Source organism: Schistocerca cancellata, chromosome 2 (genome assembly GCF_023864275.1).
Source record: "Schistocerca cancellata isolate TAMUIC-IGC-003103 chromosome 2, iqSchCanc2.1, whole genome shotgun sequence".
NCBI lineage: Eukaryota > Metazoa > Arthropoda > Insecta > Orthoptera > Acrididae > Schistocerca > Schistocerca cancellata.
The window spans coordinates 132,990,040-133,012,843 of record NC_064627.1 but is presented as its reverse complement, the minus strand read 5'-3'; the positions used below and the strand labels follow the sequence as shown (position 1 = coordinate 133,012,843).

Genomic DNA, 22,804 nt, shown 5'->3' with positions numbered 1-22,804 from the left:
GAGGCAAAATTTGTAGATCCTGCATGACATGAAGCATACGAGTCTTAATGTCATAGTGCAACTGAAGGCAAGGTTACAAACAAGACGCCGAGAAACTGTCTAAAATCAGCGCTATGAAAGCTCTAAGAGTATCTTAAGTGTGAAATGCAGTGTAGTCTTCGACTTGTATGCAGTGTGTGACATGGAAGGTGGATTGCCCGGCCGGTATTTGAGCAGCATTCCTCTTGAAAGCTAGTCCCGTGCTGTGACTACTGTGCCACTACGTACAGTAGTGGCGGACGGGAAGATGATGTCGTTTGTTACGTAAGCTGCAACTGCGGGAGTTTTACCGTGGACAGGTCGCTGGGTCGCTGCCTCGACCGACACAAGCGCAGATACGCCGGCTTATCGTGCACCTCAGCCCCTATAAGAGGCCTTCCGACCAGCGCAGAGTCCGTACTTCCTCTGCGAGCAACATGAGGACTGCGACCGTTGTCCTCCTGTCACTGTTGGCAGCCCTTGCGGCCGCCGCGGTCGTACCGCACAGCGAGGGTAAGTCGGTCGCTCTTCTTTCCACTACTGCTTGTTCTCAGTCACTTGAACCGTGGCTCCCTAGTTCTGGACCGCGAGAAGTCGGCGAGAGGTCGGTCAAGTTCGGTTCGCTAATTCTGTGTGTGTCAGGCTGTCGCAACACTGGCGATCCAAGAATACACGACCCGTGTACGATCTAGACTTTCGTGCCAAACCACTGGCCACATGTCTAGTGCCAACACTACCTGACTGTAGATCGAATTGTTCCCCTCTAGACCACTTCCTACCCCTCGGCCGCCCTAGTGCTGGGAGTCGATGGACGGAGTTAGCTTCTACCAGTCCCTTTCGCGGCATTTTGAACATTTTGCATCTCCGTCATGTGCAGTCGCTTCGCAATTCGCTCTGGACTTCACGTTCTCCTTAGCATCTACCGAAGTGCTGGATTGTCCTGTATAACTACTACACTACTGGCCATTAAAAATACTACACCCAGCATATGACGTGCTACAGACGCGCAATTAAACCAACAGGAAGAAGATGCTGTGGTTTTCAAATGATTAGCTTTTCAGAGCATTCACACAAGGTTGGCGCCGGTGGCGACACCTGCAACGTGCTGACACCAGGGAAGTTTGCAACCGATTTCTCATACACAAACAGCATTTGACTGGCGTTGCCTGGTGAAATGTTGCTGTGATGCCTCGTGTAAGGAGGAGAAATGCGTACCATCACGTTTCCGACTTTGATAAAGGTCGGATTGTAGCCTATCGCGATTGCGGTTTATCGTATCGCGACATTGCTGCTCGCGTTGGTCGAGATCCAATGACTGTTAGCAGAGTATGCAATCGGTGATTTCAGGAGGATAATGCGGAACGCCGTGCTGGATCCCATTGGCCTTGTATCACTAGCAGTCGAGATGATAGGCGTCTTATCTGTATGGCTGTAACGGATTGTGCAGCCACGTCTCAATCCCTGAGTCAACAGATGGGGACGTTTGCAAGACAACAACCATCTGCACGAACACTTCGACGACGTTTGCAGCAACATGGCCTATCAGCTCGGCGACCATGGCTGCGGTTACCCTTGACGCTGCATCACAGACAGCAGCGCTGCGGTAGTATACTCAACGACCAATCTGGGTGCACGAATGGCAAAAGTAATTTTTTCGGATGAATCCAGGTTCTGTTTACAGCATCATGATGGTCGAATCCGTGTTTGGCGACATCGCGGTGAACACACATTGGAAGCGTGTATTCGTCATCGCCATACTGGCGTATCAGCCGGCGTGATGGTATAGGGTGCCACTGGTTACACGTCTCGGTCACCTCTTGTTCGCATTGACGGCATTTAGAACAGTGGACTTTACATTTCAGATGCGTTACGACCCGTGGCTCTACCCATCATTCGATCACTGCGTAACCATACATTTAAGCAGGATAATGCACGACTGCATGTTGCAGGTCCTGTACGGGCCTTTCGGGATACAGAAAATGTTGATTGCGGCCCTGGTCAGCACATTCTGCAGATCTCTCACCAATTGAAAACGTCTGGTCAATGGTGGCCGAACAACTGGCTCGTCACAATACGCCAGTCGCTACTCTTGATGAACTGCGGTATCGTGTTGAAGCTGCATGGGCAACTGTACCTGTACACGCCATCCAAGCTCTGTTTGACTCAAGGCCCATGCGTGTCAAGGTCGTTATTACGGCCAGAGGTGGTTGTTCTGCGTACTGATTTCTCAGGGTCTATGCACCCAAATTGCGTGAAAATGTAATCACATGTCAGTTCTAGTATAATATATTTGTCCAATGAATACCCGTTTATCATCTGCATTTCTTCTTGGTGTAGCAATTTTAATGGCTAGTAGTGAAGGTAATGACTGTAACGCTATACAAGCTTAAGTTCTGGTTACCTCAGTCAAAGTAAATGTCAAGCTTTCATTCCCAGCACTGCGTTGTGTATCACGGTGAGGTTTACTATAGAAGTTCCAAAAGCTTACTTTGTATGTCAGGCAATATACACTATTTGATACCTACTAAGGAACAGACATTCTTGGACAGGATTAATCACAGGTAATGATGAACAACATGAAGCACAACATATACGCAATACAAGTATAGTGACACATGCATAACGAAAAATGGTACAGATCGCACCATAAGTGAAAGCAGGTTAACTGGCAGAAGTAACGTTCATGTTTGATATTGGTCAGTCCCTCAACATACAGCTCGATATCGGACTCTCACTAATAAGCTCTCCTCGGCCACTAATGCACATTTCGCATCTGTTATTCGTGCTGGCTATCAAACTGTTGAGGACTCCTTGAGAGATAATGTCCCAGTCGTCTCTCAAGGCGGTTCCAGTCCTTCCACCAATCGGGGAGAGAATGTTCATTTAGAAATACGCCTGCCAAGAGCACTCCGGGTTTTCTATATAGTTTCTAGGTCTGATGAGTATTCAGGACAATCCAATGTGTCCGAACGCCTCACACCTCCAGTATGGGCGGGAATTGTCGTCAATAGACAGACACACGGGAGCTACCACACCCCTAAGAAGACGGACATCGTCTAGAATAATCTCCCAGCAATACCGCTGTGCTGTAACGGTATCTTATGCAAGGAAATGCAGCGGTGTTCGGCCATTTTGCATAATGTCGCCACACACCCTAATGCCTAGGGCATACCGATGACGTCCAAGAGCATTCTGTGGTATGTGATGCGTTCCCCTCTCTCGCTCCCCACTAAGTGGTGGCCAGAGTCACTTGCCACAGTGAGGCACGATTCTTCGGAGAACATCACTGTGGGGCACTGTTATTAACCCCAACCTATGCGCTCCCTACATCAGTGAACTTTTTCTCGACGATGACTTAGTTCAAGTGGGATGCATTTAACAGGCTACCGAGTATACAAAATAGCCGGATTTAATCGTCACAGACGTGTACCGGTGACGGTAGCAGAGTCTGCACTGATCTGCCTGGGAGTCACATGCTGTTCCTCTCCGCCACTGGGGCTACGTATCGATCCTCTTGCTTTGTCGTGGTCCGTCTACATCCCCTGCATGTTTTCGTATAGCAGTCACACCTTCAATGGCCAATTTTACTCGCGAGATGATACGTTTGGACACACCCGTTACTGTTGCCACAGTAGTGACAGTTTGACTGCCTTCTCACTGTCTAACTTCTCATGCACAATCAAAAGCATTCAAATGATGTCTTGTTGACATGTTGCCGTCTTTTTCTTCCAAGTCATCAGCATTCCAACAGGTCTGATGCAGCCCGCCACGAATTCCAAATGTTCAAATGTGTGTGAATTACTAAGGGATCAAACTGCTTAGGTCATCGGTCCCTAGACATACACACTACCTAAACTAACTTATGTTAAGAACAATACACATACACACACACGCCCGAAGGAGGAGTCGAACCTCCGGCGGGAGGGGCCGCGTAGTCCGTGACATGACGCCTCAAACAGCGCGGCCACTCCACGCGGCCACGAATTCCTCTCGTGTGTCAACCTCTGTATCTCAGAGTAGCACTTGCAACCTGTGTCTTCAATTATATGCTGGATGTATTATGATTTCTATATTGCTCTAAAGTTTTACCCGTTGTAACTCCTAGTATCACGGAAGTTATTTCTCTCCGATCCTGGGCAGAACCTCCTCATTCCCTACCTTATCAGTCCACCTAATTGTCAACATTCGTCTTTAGCATGCTGTCTTACTACACGGAATGTCGTGCTAGTCGATTCCACGACAACCCCCCCCCCCCCCCCAAACATTTTATTGCATGACCTGTCGCTGTGGTTAAACACGTCCCGCCCTCTACATTCTTTTTTTTTTACTGTCGTTGGTCAAGTGTTCCACAGCAATTGTCAGTTGTTTCGTGGCAATGGCAGCTGTTCCTTAGCAAGCGTATTAATTCTTCCACGTGTTTGTCATGAAGTGACAATGACGAGAAAATCAGGGGATTTAGAGTTCATGCGGAGGGAAGGAGGAAAAATGATGCTGGTATCACAAGTACCCTCCGCCACACACATACGTATCAGGTTGATTGCAGAGTACACGTATGTTCGACATCTCATCGTGGAGAAATTAACAACGTCCTTGGCTCCTATACTGTGCGACATTACTGCTACACCCTCTCGCGATAATCCAAACATAAATTTTCTGAAAACAAGTAGTCTCAGGCATTTCGTGTGGGACTAACATCAAGTGATTTAACCGGCCAGTCGAGATGTGATAAGATGCCTCGATGCTTTTCGGAACATGACCGAATGCGTGTCACCCGTCTCACCCCCCCCCCCCCTCCCCGCCCTTTCACTGATCATGGCAGTTGTCACCTTGGAACACGAGTGTTCACAGCATTGTCATCATGTAGATACAGAGGGAATGGCAACACTTGATCACTGTGAATGTTGGTATAAATATTATGATTGAAGTTCACGGCACTCAGAAAGATTAGATTAGATTAGTTTTTCGTTCCCTAGATCCGTGTTGAGGAGATCCTCGTGGATGTGGAACATGTAAATTTTTTTAAAAACCTGAAATAACAATACTAATAGTATGAATATATACAATACATCATTTATTTCTATTAAAAATTTCGTCAATGGAGTAGAAGGAGATGGCCATTCTTTAGTCTTTCAGGCTCCTTTTAAACTGATCTTTATTTGTAGCTAAATTTTTTATGTTTGCTGGCAAATTATTGAAGATGAGTGTTCCTGAGTAGTGGACCCCTTTTTGAACTAAAGTAAGTGCTTTTAAGTCCTTGTGCAGATAATGTTTGTTCCTGGTATTGTATGTATGAACTGAGCTGTTTGTGGGAACAAGAGATATATTATTTAGAAAAAAATTTCATTAAGGAGTAAATATACTGAGAGGCAGTAGTTAATAAACCCAGTTCTTTGAAGAGGTTTCTACAGGACGTCCTTGAACTTACTCCACAAATAATACGTATTACACGCTTTTGGACTCTGAAAACTTTTGTTTGACTTGAAGAGTTACCCCAAAATATTATACCATATGAAATTATGGAATGAAAGTAGGCAAAGTATGCAAGCTTTTTCATTTTTATGTCACCTACGTCTTCTAACACTCGAATAGCAAATATAGATTTGTTAAGGCGTTTCTGCAGTCCTGTGGTGTGCTCCTCGCAACTGAATTTATTATCAAGTTGAATCCCAGGAATTTAGGATTGTCAACCTCTTCTATCTGCTCTTCTTCATACTTATATGCATATGCTGGGTGGAAACCTCTTACAGGTTCTGAACTGCATATAGTGAGTCTTTTCGAAGTTTGATGTCAGTGAATTGGCTTTAAACCATTTATTAATATCCATGAAAATATCATTAGCAGATCTTTCTAGAACTACACTCGACATACTATTTATTGGAATATTTGTGTCATCTGCAAACAAAACGAACTCTGCTTCTGGCAGTGTAACTAAAGAGAGATCCTTAATGTACACAAGAAAAAGCAATGGCCCTAAAATGAATCTTTGTGGGACACCACACGTAATTTCTTCCCATTCTGATGATGACTGATGACTTAAGTCACTAGTCCCTTGCACTGACACCCTTTGTTTCCTGTTAGCGAGGTATGACTTGAACCATTTTGCAGCACTGCCTGTGACACCATAGAATTCTAATTTATTTAAAAGGATGTTGTGGTTCACACAATCGAATGCCTTTGACAAATCATAGAAAATCGAAGTCATCGTTCGTGAACAGTGCAGCACTATTTGCAAGCCATGTGCTAACGTCTAGAAAAAAAAATGGCAAATTGCCAGTGGAGATTAAGTGACTGATTATCTCCATTAATTTTTTTACGATGCAACCACAAAAGCGTTTCACATTGCAGTAACCGATTTTACCAATCAGTGACCACGCACTTAATGCATGTTCTGCTAGCGATGTAACGTTCCCGTTGCTTTGTAAATGTATCTACTTCATAACCTGCAGTATATTTTCTAGACTGATGACGACCACTGACTCATCGATCCAGGTGTGAAATGCATTTTGTCCTATGAAATATCAGATGAATCGATGTTGTGCTGTAGATCATTACTGGATAGTGTTCATTGTAATATGAGGCCTATAGAAGGAAATAAACAGCAGTCGATGAATATAGAAGTTCTGGAAGGAATTTTGCTGCTTTTGTTATGAACTGTATAAAAGAAGGTTTTTACTTAGCTGGTAAAAGCATCTATGAGATTGGATAGAATGCGTTAAAAATATATTCTGTATACGCTGAAATAAATAACGAAGACTTGAGCACAAAATCCTTAAATCGTATACAATAACACCAAACGAAACATATATACAGAAGAAATAAAGACGGTAAGATCTGTCTACATCAAGACAAATAGGTTTCGAAATGACTGCTATAAAATAAAGCTTGTAGCTAGAACGAGAAAAAGAAAACACGATATTCTCTCATTCGTTTTGTCTTGATTTCTCTGTCTTTCTTAATATGCCCAGTAGCCTGATTAGATTTTCATGAAAATTACATAATACGTGAATAGTGTCACAATCACTCACGTCGAAGAAAAAAAAGGAAGCTGTCACTGAAACACCTGTGAATATGGCACACAGCAAAACCGTTATGTGAGTCCTGTAAGTGGTCTAAGGCGCGGCAGTCATGGACTGTGCGGCTGGTCCCGGCGGAGGTTCGAGTCCTCCATCGGGCATGGGTGTGTGTGTTTGGCCTTAGGATAATTTAGGTTAAGTAGTGTGTAAGCTAAGGGACTGATGACCTTAGCAGTTAAGTCCCATAAGATTTCACACACATTTGAACATTTTTTTGAGTCCTGTAAGCGAAATATGTATAAGCATACAAGAGGTACACTGTTTTATTGTTCTAAGTCGTTCTGAATCTATGGGAAGTACATTCGAAACGGCGCGAAACGATATTTAAGTGCGCGCTTACAGGTCAGATGGCGTGACATCCAGATTGTTGGAGTGGGGACTGGGGGACTGGATGCCCCATTATTTCGCCTCCCTGGGTGTAAGAAACCGCGTACGGTACATGAATTATAGTTAAAACAGGTGCTACCGTCAAATGTTGTGCATGTATAATACACCACTGTCGAGTAAGAATAAAATATCATATACTGAAAAACTTTCATGTCATCTCACTACCAGAACGATAGTTAGTCTACATTTTTTTTTCTTTCTTTTTGTTCCAGCTGGTAAGGAACTTCTGGAAAAACAAGTGAAGCTTTTACGGCTCTTGTACCACGTACAGCAGCCATCACTCGTTAAAGAAGAACAGGAAATAGCGAAGTCTTACAAACCTATTGAACACATCGACAACTATGAGGTATAAATATGTAATGTTAGCATTCACGATCTGATGTTTTGAATCAGGAGGGAACTATAGCGATCTTCCGTGGTTAACTTTTCAGCACAAGGAGAAGATCGAACTTTTCTGGAAGTACTATGTCAATTATGGATTCCTGCCCAGAGGAGAAGTGTTCTCCGTCTACTACCGGATTCACTACTACCAGGCCCGGTCAGTGTTTGAGTTATTCTACTTCGCCAAGGACTTTGAAACGTTCTACAAGGTATGTATACTTCGACACAAAATGCTAATCAAATTGCTTTTTTACATTCTTGAATAAGCAACCCCACAACATACTTTGTGATCATACGTACACTACGTGATCAAATATATATATATATATATATATATATATATATATATATATATATATATATATATATATATATATCGTATTAGGTGGATTGTACTGCAATCTACTGCCAGGTACTCCATATCAGCGACCTTAGTATTCAGACATTGTGAGAGAGCAGAATGGGGCGCTCCGTGGAACTCACGGACTTCGAACGTGCTCAGGTGATTGGGTGTCCCTTGTGTCATACATCTGTATGTGACATATCCACACTCCTAAACATCCCTAGGTTCATTGTTTCCGATGTGATACTGAAGTGGATACTAGAAGGGCCACGTACAGCACAAAAGCGTACGGGCCGACCTCGTCTGTTGACTGCCAGAGACCGCCGACAGTTGAAGAGGGTCGTAATGTGTAATAGGCAGACATCTATCTAGACCATCACACAGGAATTCCAAACTGCGTCAGGATCCACTGAAAGTACTATGACAGTTAGGCGGGTGGTGAGAAAGCTTGGATTCCATGGTCGAGTGGGTCCTCATAAGCCACACATCAAGCCAGTAAATGCCAAACGACGCCTCGCTGGGTGTAAGGAGCGAAAACATTGGACGATTGCACAGTGGAAAAACGTTGTGTGGAGTGACGAATCACGATACACAATGTGGCGATCCTATGGCAGGGTATGGGTATGGCGAATGTCCGGTGACCGTCATCTGCCAGCGTGTGTAGTGCCAACAGTAAAATTCGGAGGTTGTGGTGTTACGGTGTGGTCATGTTTTTCATGGAGGGGGCTTGCACCCCTTGTTGTCTTGCGTGGAATTCTCACAGCACAGGCCTACATTGATGTTTTAAGCACCTTCTTGCTTCCTACTATTGAAGAGGAATTTGGGAATGGCGATTGCATCTTTGAACAAGATCGAGCACCTGTTCATACTACACGGCCTCTGGCGGAGTGGTTACATAACAATAACATCCCTGTGATGGACTGGCCTGCACTGAGCTGAAATCTATAGAAAACCTTTGGGATGTTTTGGAACGCTGACTCCGCACCAAGCCTCACCGACCGCCTTCGATACCTCTCCTCAGTACAGCACTCCTTGAAGAATGGGCTGCCATTCCCCAATAAACCTTCCAGCACCTGATTGAACGTATGCCTGGGAGAGTGGAAGCTGTCAAGGCTAAGGGTGGGCCAACACCAAATTGAATTTCAGAGTTACCGATAGAGGGCGCCACGAACTTGTAAGTCATTTTCGGCCATGTGTCATGATAGTTTTGACCACATAGTGCATATATTTTCAAACAATAATATACTTTCAACCATTTCGTTTTGTTTCGGTGCAAATTTTTTCTCCAGGTTATTTGTCTAACACCAGTATAAAACCCTTCACCGAATAACATTATTTTACAGTTGGGCGTACGTTTCTTTTCATAACATGCATGATGGCTTTCATCTGGCTGTCCAACTAAAGCGCTTTTAATAACGTTGCCAACATATCTGAGACGTTCATCCGAATTAAATTTCACAAATCTGAAAATCGTTAACGAATGTGCAGTCACCGGAATATCCCCTGTCACGGTTGTGGAGGAAGAATAAGATTAACTTTTTGGAGTTAGGACATCGAAAATCTCATTTGTGAGCATTGTTATTACCATCTATCCGTCTCTTTCAGTTTCGTTCCTTACTTTGTTGAAGCTTCCTTTTCCCGATACAATACACAATTAACAGCTCTTAATATCGGAACACGGCTATTAGTTAACATCAACGCCTGACGAACATCACAATCGTGATCCTTAATAAATCTGTCACTAGACAATAAGTCTACGTAAGCACTGTATTATAATGCACAGAGAGGGCCATAGTTATTTTGCATAACCTCACCAAATGATTGGTTTAGGCCTGAGTTTGTCATTAGGTTCGACCTGGTTTTATCTTTCTTATAAAAGTACTTGTGCAATTCAAGTAATATACTGAAATGCCTCCGATTTTTAAGGAAATGTGTCCGACAAGCGCACAAGTAAACATAGTAGTTGAGTCCGCAGCTCGTGGTCTAGTGGCTAGCGTTGCTGCTTTTCTACCACAGGGTCATGGCTTCGATTCCCGGCCGGGTTGGGGATTTCCTCTGCCCAGGGACTGGGTGTTTCTGTTGTCCTCATCATTCCACCACGCTCACGATCATCATCATTCGTAACAGTGGTTAGATTGGAATGTGAAAAACTTGGACTGTGTGTAAATTGGGACTTCGTAGGGGCGCTGATGGCCGCGCAGTTGAGCGCCCCACATACCAAACATCATCATCATCATAGTAGTTGCATCTCTAGGCTTTTAAATCGTTGTAACTCCTCAATCTCCGCTATGCGTCCTCATTCCTATAGCATCACCACGAGAAAACTCTCGATCAAATGTCTTCTTTTATGGGCCTCCTGGAGATCAGGATTGGCTGCAGGTAATAGTGGATGCTTACAACAGACTATCCTGAGAGTAGTCACTTCAGTGTCAGCATCTTAGCTGGAACGCCTTGAGCCTGTTTGTTGCTGCCTCGTGCTATCAGGCTTTCCCTGCCGCCAGTAATGTGAAGGAGTCACTGAGGGCCAGCTGCCTTCAGCTGTATCTTTATCTATGTCTGCACCCTAGGAAAGTAAGTTTGCATTTCTTCGAAATATTCCGTTTGTACAGCGAATGTGCTCTTGATTCCAGACGGCCGTCTGGGCCCGAGAGCACCTGAACGAGGCGCTGTTCGTCTACTCATTCACTGTCGCTGTGCTCCATCGCGAGGATACCAAGGATGTCACACTGCCAGCTCCCTACGAGATCTACCCACAGCTCTTCGTCAACGCAGAGGTCATCCAGAAGGCATATGACGCCCGCCTGCGAGGTGTGTACACGCAAACTGTGCGAATGTGTGACTGACAGAGCCACCATTACTGTGCAAAGCAAATCGTCAGTTCAGCTATAAAATTCTTTTTCTCTAAAACTATCGAAGTTAGCTGCTTCTGCAGGAGGCATAGTACATACCTACTTATGAACTTCTACGGATCACTTAACTGTTCAGACAGCACTATCGTGTCGTTATTTTTGTTTTTGCGGCGGCGGTGCTGGTATAAACTGGTTCCATGCTAGAACACCAAGTGCAAGCCTCTTCACCTCTGCGTAACTAGTGAAAAACCAGTGTCCGTAAGAAGCTACTTATGGCAGTCAAGCCTCTGCTTGCCTCTACTACTTGTGCCTCTCCTCCTGCCACCACCCTCCCTCTCTCTCCCCCCCCCCCCCCACAATCAGCTTCTCTCCATTACCGAACTGCTTATTCTTAGGTCACCCAGAACGTGTTCTATCAACTGATCCGTTCTTTTTCTCTAATTCTATCAACCGATCCCTTATTATACTCAAATTCAACGATAAATTTATTTCTCTTCCCAGTTCTATGTATCCATGTAATATTTATCATTTCGTTAACCACCATGTTTCTAAAAGTTTTCTCCACTATTACCTATTTACCTTCCACAGTTCACCTCCAAACAAATTTGTACTCCAGAGAAATACCTTGAGAAAAGATTTCGTAACGTCTAAACTCGTATATTCGATGTTTGCAAATGTATCTATTTCATAAATGGTTTTCTGGCTGTTTTTAGTCTGTATTAATACACATACTGTGATTCAGTTGTCCGTGTATGTGAGCTTTATGCAGCTCACAGTGCTTTCAAGTACCATGAGAAATGTTTTGATATTCTCTCGCTGGCTACGTGCAAGTTATTAGTCCTATGAAAATATATGTACAGTATCTTATTGTAGGAAATGTAATGTAGCAACTTTTTGTTCTGGCATATATCTCCGCTGCAGGGAATGGTTTCCGAGTTATTCCAGAAAAACGCGTTTGAATGTCACCTTTGTACGTTTTTCTTGGATAATTCGAAAATTACGGCCTCTAGAAAAACGCATTCCAGTACAAAATTTAACTACATTACGTTACCTACTTAAAGAACCAGTACATTTTTTAAAAGAACCAGTTCATTTTTTATACAGGACTAGCAGGATGCACGTAGTCAGTGAGAGGGCATGAAAATATATTCTGCCCATCAATTAATTACCTACCTAAATAGCAGCACTCATGTACTACTATTTGTATCTCATTTCTCAATTATAATTCCCTCGTCATCGCCTGTTTTGATTCGCTCACGTTCCACTGCCTTTGTTTTACTTTCCAGCTCTTTTAGAGACTTCATACCTTCTAAATCATGTACCATATCTGAAAGAATTTAAATGTCTACAACTACCCTCAAATTTTTCATTGCTTCCCCTCTAACGTTATTCCCTTTCCAAGTATCTCCTTGGTTTTCTCGAAAACTGGTTAAATTCTCAGACCGAAACACCCCCGGGACAGCAGTAACCCTGTCTCTCCCTTCTGAACAACTGTTAGCTACCAAGTAGCACTAAAAATGACTGTTGTCTTACGTGCGAGCGAAGGCTTCTGCGGCCATTGCCATCTCGAATAAATCTTAACCGTAGATGTGATCACTTCGTCACGTTGTTGTGCAAATCAGCATTTTGACCAGAGTTGCAACTAACCTCCATCAGGGTGACTGATATAAAGTATTTAGAACAATGGCTCAGACGTTGTTATGTATAGCAACATGGCTACGCAGTCACATAAAAGTTGTGTTGAATACGAAAATACTTACTGAGGGGTTACTTGTCATAGATTGCAATCATTGTCGCCGTTTACATGAAATTGTTGTTGTATTTCTATTGATTGTACAAACAAGTACATGAGCTGAACGTAAGTTGACAATCAAACCCTTAAACACTAAACATCTTCACTTGTTCCTTTCCGCAGGTCAAGTCAGCTCTGAGAAGGCTCCTTATATACTGCACGCCAACCACAGCGGCTACCCCGTGCCGAGCAACCCCGAGCAGTTGGTTTCCTACTTTACCGAAGACGTCGGCCTCAACTCTTTCTACGCCTACCTGAACTACAAGTACCCCTTCTGGCTGAACCCCGCCAACTACAGCCTTCCCGAGTACAAGCACCGCGGCGATAGCTTCTTCTTTGTCCTGCAGCAGCTCCTGGCTCGCTACCACCTGGAGAGGCTGTCCAACCACTTGCCTGAAGTCAAGGCCATCGACTACAGACACCCAGTGCTGGTACGTTCAATTCCTGCACCAACTTTACTTTGTTGCAAAGACAGTGGCCTCACCGTTCAACGGCGACACTAAACTCCCTGCCATGCTTGCAGGTCGGCTACTATCCTGAGCTGAGGCTGCAGAACGGACTCGAGGCCCCAGCTCGCCCAGAGGGCGTCTTCCCCCGCAACGTCGACATCCTGTACGTGGAAGAGATCAGGAACTACGAGAGGAGGATCCGTGACGGAATCGACTACGGCTACCTGGCAGGCGTAAGTGTGTCCTCGCAAATTTGTCTCTAATATGATTTCGTACAGAATGCGTCCATCAGTAATGCTTACGTTTCTAACACAACAGTACGATTTCGAGAGGCACAATGTGAGAGAGAAGGACCTCACCAACATCCTCGGAAACATTGTCGAGGGCAACTACGAGTCCATCAATTGGCAGTTCTACGGTGCATTCTTCAGGAACCTCATCTCCCTCTTCGGCCACATTGTCGACCCTGTTCACCGATACGGAGTATGTCCGCATGATGTCTGCTTTCTCTGACGTTACACTGGTCTTACTTGGATGCGAGGGTACATAACGTACTCTTTTTTTAGGTTCCTGCTAGCGTCCTTGAACTACCAGAAACCCAGCTGAGGGACCCGCTCTTCTACAGGATCGCAAAGCGCGTTCTTTCCATCTTCTACCACTACAAGAACCTACTGAAGCCTTACACTCACGAGGAGGTAAGTATACAGACGGAGAGAAAGACTCGGTATGAAAACCTTAAACATTTAACTATACTTTTTCTCGAAGAGTGCTGCGGATCTCACGAGGTAAACCGCCTATATAATTTCAGCTCTTGCTGCCAGGTGTCACTGTTGAAGATGTCGTCTTCGACAAACTCGTCACCTACTTCGACACTTTCGACTTTGAACTCAACAACGCACTGCCCCTTTCTAACCCCGAGGAGTACAAGGAGGTGAACTTCCTCGCTCGCCAGGGCCGCCTGAACCACAAACCGTTCTTCTACCACCTCAAGGTTAAGAGCGACAAGGAAGTCGACACCGTCGTCCGTGTCTTCATTGGTCCCAAGTACGACGTCCTCGGCCGCGAACTCAGCCTGGAGGAGAGGAAGCAGCACTACGTTCTGCTGGATATCTTCAACCATAAGTGTAAGTAATGAATGGACTAATTCTTACTGGCTACTGAATCCGTATTACTTTTAAGCAGAACTACGAAAGATAGTGCCAGATAAGATGAATGCCAATCTGAAAACTTCTTAACTGAAACAAGATCCCTACTAATTTCAAGCGCAACTACGAAAGATAAAGACAGACAAGGAAGAACTGTTTTCGATGACTTATATTTCATACATTTAAATCAATACTTTGGTTTCAATATCGTGATTCCTGAAAGTAATTAAATTCTAGGAGGGTAGTAGCTGCAGTCAGCTTAACAACAGTTCTGGAGTTTATTCGAATTATATCTGTTATACAAAGATAATCACTTTTTTAACTCAATTGCTAATAATCCTATATTAAACCCACAACACCACGGATCACAGTTGTGGATAGTTTTTATCAAATGCTTTCAATTTAGCTTCACAAATTTCAGATTCAGTTCCTATTCATCTTTTGAACACATTCCTTTCCAGTCAACATATATTGCCAGTTCTTTGCGTCTCTGACAGAACTGCAATGTCATCACGACAGTTTAAAGGATTTTCTACATCCTGCTTGAACTTAAATTTCGTATCCAGATTTGTCCTGGGTTTTCAGTATTACTTGGTCAGTCTACAGACCGAACAGCAACGGACACATGCTACAACACTGTCCTATTCTCTTTCTAATTGCTGCTTTCCTTATGTGTAATTAATTGAGGTTTTTTCTAGGATAGTTTCTTCAACATGACCACAGTCTCTTCCTTCAAGCATACTTGCCTATCTGAACCAGGAGTCTGTCTCTAAATACCGATCCGAAAAATATTGATCTACGTTTCCAATTAGATGGCAACAAGACTACAAACTCTAGGTTTCCTTCAATACTGGTAGCGTTATATAGGATATCACAAACTACAGCACTTAATTACAGAGAGAAATCTAACCTTTTATTATAACGTAGCTATACACCAATCGGTCATTTGAGCTCCTACATAGTATTCACAGTAAAAATAAATGCATCTTTGCTCTTAAGATAGATATTTTCTAGACGCGTGAGTACAAAACATTTGACTACAAAGAGTTCACCAGTGTTATTCTTCAGTAGTGATAATTGAGACAGTACACCTTTTAATCTGTACAATCCTCATGCCACCTTTCTTCACATTTATTACGCTTTGACTAATCATCAACAAAGTCGCATCCACAGACAGCGAAAATGCAATTTTGTGTGGAATCAGTTTTCTGAGCAGGTGTGAGCGATTTCGTTTTTGGAGAATGAGGATTTCACCATTCTAGAACACAGTATTTCCTTTTTTCTCCCTTGTTCCTTGTTTTGCTTCTCCTCTCGGTGTTCCTGCTGAGGAACATCCTTTACCTGTGAACAGGAGAAGATTTATCAAAGATCTTTCCGCTCCCCGTTTACTTCTTTAAAGTATGACAATTTTGGCAGGGGGCAAGTGAAAAATCGGCGTGTGCTCATGAACACTTGCAGTACTGAATTCTAGCACTAGCTTTGTTTCTTCAGTGATCCACTGCCTCCAGTTGCGTTATTATACCCTTCAGCTGCAATTTCTTCCTTTGCTGTTAAACGAGAGCGAGCGAAATCCTCAGCCCAACAAACATTAGGACTGTATCGGAATACTGCAGTTACCTAAAACTTACTCTTATCCGGCAGTTGGTACCGGATGGTTATAATGAAAGTGCAGCTCTGACGAAGGTCCAGTGTGGGCTGTAATTATCGTACTGCAGCGAAACTTGGTGCATATTGTAATGTATGAACGTAGAAGAAAATTTACGCTGGGAACATAGTTCCAGTTTTGGCCACCAAGCGCAGATCTAGCGCTGTACAGCATTTCTTCGACGTCTCTGGTGTTCATATAGAACAAATTGTGTAAACGGCAGTTAATAGTGAAATCAGCATTACACCTTTCTCACTTGTTTGACCTCTTCTGCCATGTCTAGTTCCTAATCCACCACATATGGAAATATTTCTATACACATGTCTAGCATTCACAGCGCCGGATTTGCATCTGGTGGCCAACCTTGGAACTATTTTTTTGCAGTGTAACTCAGATCTGCATTAATGCATTAGAGCATCCACCAAGTTTCACTGCCATACGATAGCTACAACTCATACTGCACCTCTGTGAGCAGCTACGCCCAGAGTACTTAGCTGCCACAGTTGTGAATCTACTAGCTTTGTCGCATTATGTAATGATAATGTGGCATGTAACATTAGAGGGTAAAAACACAGAGATAAAAGAACACTCACAATGTCGTCTGCATCCACATTATTTTTTGGAATGTAGATTGTTGTGACAGAATGTAGCTGGAGGTCTAGTTTAGGTTGGAGGGTGACAGTTTGGATGTGAGTGGGCATATCGTTATCGAACGGTTCAATTACTCCTGATTTTGTACCTGAACTAGAAAGAATAGCAAAATCCCGGTCTGTTCGACTTCACGCACTGCTGCGATCGCTGTTCATGGCCATTTTCCTGACGAGTGGAGCTAACACAGTAAAAATTAAGATTTATACACAGCGCTCTTGACCAAAACATCCCTTACCTGAAGGGGCAAATAATTGGTGGTGACCGGATGCTTTCCTCTTTTCCAGTGGCCGTTGGTGAGAACGACATCAAGCGCAGCTGCAGCGACTTCCTGCTGTACGGCAAGGAGCCACCGAGGCACTCTGACCTGTTCCACACGACCGTCGCCGCCCTCAAGGGCGAGAGAAAGTTCTTCCTGGACGAGTTCCGCTCGCACTTCGGCTTCCCCAACCGCCTGGTGCTGCCCCGCGGGACTCGCAGTGGGCTGCCACTCAGCGTCTTCGCCATCGTCACCCCCGCCGTCTCGGAGGAGAAACACCCCATACTGGAGCGCGGCGACAACCACCCCGCCGGGTTCCCGTTCGACAGGCGCGTCGTCGAGTTCGAGCTCGACGTGCCCAACGCGCACTTCGACGAGACGTTCGTCGTGCACCGCCGCCAGGAGGACGTCGCATCCACCGCCTGAACATCCAAAGTTCCTCGAGCATCTCCATCAGACTGACCTACTTGCTCATCGACTCTCGCTGACATTTTTTATACATCTATTTTACTTTTTCGCCAAAAATAAATATCTGAAACTGAAGCGAATGTGTGTCTCTCATGTTTTTATTCAACTCCCCAGAACAAAAAATCGGTAAAGAAAAGAAAACACTTCTCCACCAAAGCAGTAGAAAATCAGACATGAATTATTGGGAAAACTACAAGGAAATCTACCATAAGTCTATCAAACAACCTACAACTATCTCGTCCACCTCACTAAATAAGAAAATACTATGGATTATACATGGTGTAACGGGCATAAGCGCAGATATTGGTATTGGTGACTGACCGAACAAGATAACATCAGTATTTACATCATTTGCAGACTAATAATTATAGCCATTATAAGTATTGCGTTTTTAGGTTGCTTAGTACCTCCAAGCACATGTGCCAAGAGCAAACAATTAATGCTTATTTTCCCACGGGCAGCTTGTCAAGTGTGGAAGATATGTGGACATGTGGACGCAATATGGTTAGTCTACAGCGGAAGGTGTAGTCCACCTAATGGTGCAATATGAGCAATTAGAAAACACCATGTCATAAAGTTTTGTGGGAAGACTGTTCGACGCAGAGAAAAAGCAAGCGATATACTGATGTGTGTACTTATTAATGTAACATATATAAAAAATATCTACACATACATCTGTTACACCTTCTATGTGTGGACCCTACCTACTTGTCTCGGGTTGAGAAGAGAGCTATATATTCTGGTGGGAAGATTTTCAACAACCTCATATCCAACATAAAGAGGGAAACTGGGAATTCAACAGCGAATTAGGAACATATTTTGGACCCTTTCTACAAATGAATATTTGGATTCAAATGTTGAAATGCTCTGTTAGCTGCAGGGTCAGTAACTGTGATCATTGTAAAGTTGTATGACAATTAGTGGTGTACTGTAAGTAGGCCCAGTATTCGCAGATCAAGCTGGAGTTATGGTGGGTCCATAACAGATTATATTGAGATAGGAAGCCGTTCATCGGAATTGCATATTTGTTGATTTATGGTTATACACACCATACACTGCCTAACAACAATGTAGCTCCTATTAATTGTCCAAAGTAACGATGTCCAGTCTCAACGCATGCATGGCCATGGCGCATGGAGTTCTGCCACTCTGTCGCAAAGCTCCCTTGTGTCTGTTGCGTCAGGCAGCTTGGACCCTAGTAAGCATGTCTTCGTCCGTTTCTACAGGGGTTACATACATCAACTTCTTGACGTAATCCTAGAGCAAAATCTTCAGAGGTGTGAGATGCAGTGATCACGCTGGCCATGTGATAGGACTTCCCCGTCCAGTCCAACCCTGAGGGCATGTGTTGTTCAAATGCTCTAGGACATTAACATGTAACTGAGCTGGTGCACCGTCTTTCGCGAAGAACAAGCGTTGCAGTCTAAGAACTGTTGCATCGCATCTCGCAGGGACATCGGGTAACGTGAACCAGTCAAACCAGGAGGCAGCAAATAAAGTCCTGTTAGGTGATATGGACAATGTCCGTCCACTCACTGCCAGAGGATCATTCCTAATGGCCGTTGATGTAGGTGGCGTGATGATTCTCCTCACTCCAGACATGGCTGTTAAGGCTTTATAATAATAGGGACGTAATACCTATTCCACCCTATCCTCAGAAGTGTGTGCTTCACAGGCAATTTGAATATTAGGCCACAAGATGCAACACCATCTCCTCAAAGTCTCTTGTTCGGACATGTATGTTGTGGGAACCTTGGTCACCTCATGCGGCATGAAAGTTTCCATCTGTTGTATGCTGGTATCCACGGCGATAAACGTTTTCTAGTTAGGTTGAGGCCTGTTGTAAAAGGGTTCTCTGTAGATTCGTGCTGCTTTACGGGCACTACATCCCGCCGCAACACACATTAAATGCATTTATGCTATCTCATGTTTATGCTAACTCATGTGACGAGTAGCGTACCATCTCTGGCTACATATGACGCAGTTTAGACAGTAACACACCTCACCATGGGCACATCACAAGGTGTCTGATGCAATGGACAACTGACACCAAGAATAGTGTGACTGTGGCAATGGTTAATGCGCTGGTGCGATGCATGCAGTTGTCACACAATACACGTACTCTGAGCTAATTTGTGTACAGTACATATGTTTGTTTGTCATGGGTGCATGCTGTTTGTCACCCAGTGCCTGTTCCATTGTATGAAAATCTACCAGGATCTTTGCAAGGGTACAGCAGAACTGCATGCGTCATTGCAATACATGCACTGATACTGGCGGTCTTCGCTTAGAACAATTACTATGAGCTACATTGTTGTAGTGTGCACTGTGTATGTCTATAACATAATAAATATGCATCTCCGATCATTGGTTCCCTGTCTCAGTACAATCAGTTGTGGACCGATTATTGCCTGTTTCAATTTGACCCAAACGTTTTGAGATTCTCAGAGTATCATCTTTGAGAAAGAGCAATACACTTATACAAATTACGAATAGCAAATAAAAAGCAGGTAATATAACAGGTGATATAACTAAGGACACAGCAGCTTCTTTCAAAATAGAAACTTTAGTTTTATAGGCTTGATTGAATTTAATTGTTATGGGCATAAGTAACATTAAGCAACACAACAATTATTATGAATACAATATATAGATTATTTTTCTACTACTTTCTTGCCTTTTGTTAATGTACATCTTGGCTCATTGAATGAGAAATCAATGTGGAGTCCCTAACTATTAGTCATCAAAAAGAAAGCCCAACACTCTACAATCTATGGAGAAGAAAAACGTTCGTCCAGTTCTCACCAATGCACATAATGCTTGGACCTTCTCTCCTCAAACATTATAGCATTCAAAAATGGTTCAAATGGCTCTGAACACTATGGGACTTAACTACTGAGGTCATCAGTCCCCTAGAACTTAGAACTACTTAAATCTAACTAACCTAAGGACATCACACACATCCATGCCCGAGGCAGGATTCGAACCTGCGACCATAGCGGTCACGCAGTTCCAGACTGTAGTGCCTAGAACCGCTCGGCCAACACCCCGGCCGGCATTATAGCATTCCATCTTCCTTTCCGTATCCAACTGCCCTATATCCCACACGAACTTGAATATCAGCACCGCACTGTATCCTCCTTCCTTGAAAATACTAACCCACTGCTGCACATACATCAGCACACCCCAGTAATTGCCAGTCTCGAAACACTTCATACCTTGGGGAATTTTTAAACACCATCCACCCTCCCCTAGATCACTCTCGAAATCTCACCACCATATCTTCCCAGATGAAAGCTCCAACAGATCTCCCTCTTGCCTACTTTGAAACCTACAGTTCCTGATATGCTTATCGTCTTTGATCCTTCTCGCATACAAATTCATTCGTATAACTTTAGTTTCAATCCTATCCCATCGTCATTCACAACCTTAGTCACCATCGATTATGCAATGTGTATCATCACCATTACGACAAGTGTTTAATCATCAGTATCTCATCATACATAATTATATATATGTGTGAATGACTAAAGAGGTACTGTCTGCTAGACTACTGTCATGATGACAACAACAGAGGGAACGCAAATAACTGATGAAAGATAGCAAAAAAGGCTTAGGAGAAATCGCCTCTGTTCTGATAAAGACCGTCAAATATGAGACGCAAGGTTTAATTATAAATAGTGCTTTTAGACATTTACATTAAAAGTGCGTCAAATTAAATTGAAAGTAGTCTACCAGAATCATCTCATGAATGATGCCCCAATGTTTTATATTTACCTTTCATATATCTTTAAGATTCTTCAAAATTCTCTCCTCGCTGAACACTGAAAGTTTCACTGTATCATCAAAGTCACCTCTTCGGAACCTCTATGTAGTAACTTGATAAATGTTGAAAGGAAGCTCTTCTAGAGAAGGAAAGCGACGTTCTCGTGTAGTTACACTTTGAGAGTAACTCGATATCTGATGGGCTCATGTACGGAATGTAGACAGCTTGTAATGAAACTTACGAAAACTTAGACTGAATTTCAGTAGTATAGTCAAAGTTGTCATTTGATGTGCTTGACCTAGGTTCGAGCAGCAAATATCGAGTGTTGCGCTTACTTTTATCCACTTCCAATATGAAATTACCGAAAAAAAACTGCTACAACAGTTGCACCACATTGCTTTCAGTCAGTCGTTCTGATAATTTGGTGAGTATAAGAACAGATAACCTGTTTGTCGTGGAATATGCGGTGTAATGTTAGGTCACTTTTGGCTTGAAGTTTCTAGGCAACATACCAGTAATAACAAATGAGAAGTATCCGATACATTACTAATATATGTATAGCTTTTCTTGCCCTTATTCCACATGAGTGTCATATGTGAGGTATGTCAAGATGACGTCCTTTAGTATGACTGCGGCCGTTAGGTATGCTTTCATTGTTCGTGACTAAACTGGTCGTTAACGCATCAGTCACGAGCACATCTCAACACTCAGTACTTTCTAACCGTAACTGCTAGCTACGAAACATCCTGAATCAGGGTTGAAGTCGACAGAAGTCTCTCGATTTCACCTGCTATTGTCTCATGTCCGGCAGTTGCCAACACTGGTGACCTAACAAAATATAACCCACTTTTAAAGCAGCCATTAATATATGATTTTGCTGCCGTGCCGTGCCAAACAAGATAGCACATTCGAATTTCAAGCTGTAGAAAGTGTAAGTAGCCTGTTTATGCGTTTGATGTTGGCCGCGCTATGCAGCGCTCTCCATTAATAATTCTAACAGCGCTGTGCCCACCCTGTAAGAGACTCTGTGGCTGCTAGCACTAGAAGTTGAAAGTTAACAGTTAGCAGTGATGGAAATTGGGTGTCAGTAGTCAGCAGTAATGGAGGTTAGAGGTTAATAATTAGCAGTGTTGGAGGTTTACAGTATATCGCGAGCGGACGAACTGCATGTGTCCGACTTGGAGATTGAATATTATTCATTATTATATAATTTTAGGAACTGGATGTCACGGACGATTACATATATTTTTTGAACTGGATGTCACAATACTAAGGTAAAAATACATTGTTTGCTTGACAATAAAATCTTTCCTTTGCTAACCAAATGCCTATCAGTAGTTAGAGCCTTAAGTAGTTAGAATCTTTTATTTAGCTAGCCGCACTGGTGCATGCGGCATTGCTGTAGTTCATGTAATGAAGATTTTTGTGAGGTAAGTGACTTATGTAATGTATAGGTTATTGTTAGGATTTCCTCTAATTCAGGGCCAGTCTTTTGAGTTAATTTTAAAGCAGTCAGATCGCGGTATCCTTAAATATTGTGAGTAATTAAGGAACAGGAAAAGTTTGAGTTCTGTTTGTCAG

At 43.3% G+C, this 22,804-nt stretch overlaps 1 protein-coding gene across 1 annotated transcript; it reads left to right on the top strand.

Moving 5' to 3' along the window:
* The first annotated feature begins 380 nt into the window (after positions 1-380).
* On the top strand, positions 381-17,532 carry LOC126161393 (hexamerin-like). The gene is made up of 10 exons (XM_049917173.1): positions 381-531; positions 7,691-7,824; positions 7,910-8,068; positions 10,833-11,010; positions 12,967-13,274; positions 13,367-13,525; positions 13,611-13,775; positions 13,859-13,987; positions 14,101-14,416; positions 17,018-17,532. Exons 1-10 carry the CDS (start codon positions 456-458, stop codon positions 17,413-17,415), a joined length of 2,022 nt encoding a protein of 673 aa, XP_049773130.1. The 5' UTR covers positions 381-455; the 3' UTR covers positions 17,416-17,532.
* Positions 17,533-22,804: the final 5,272 nt, after the last annotated feature.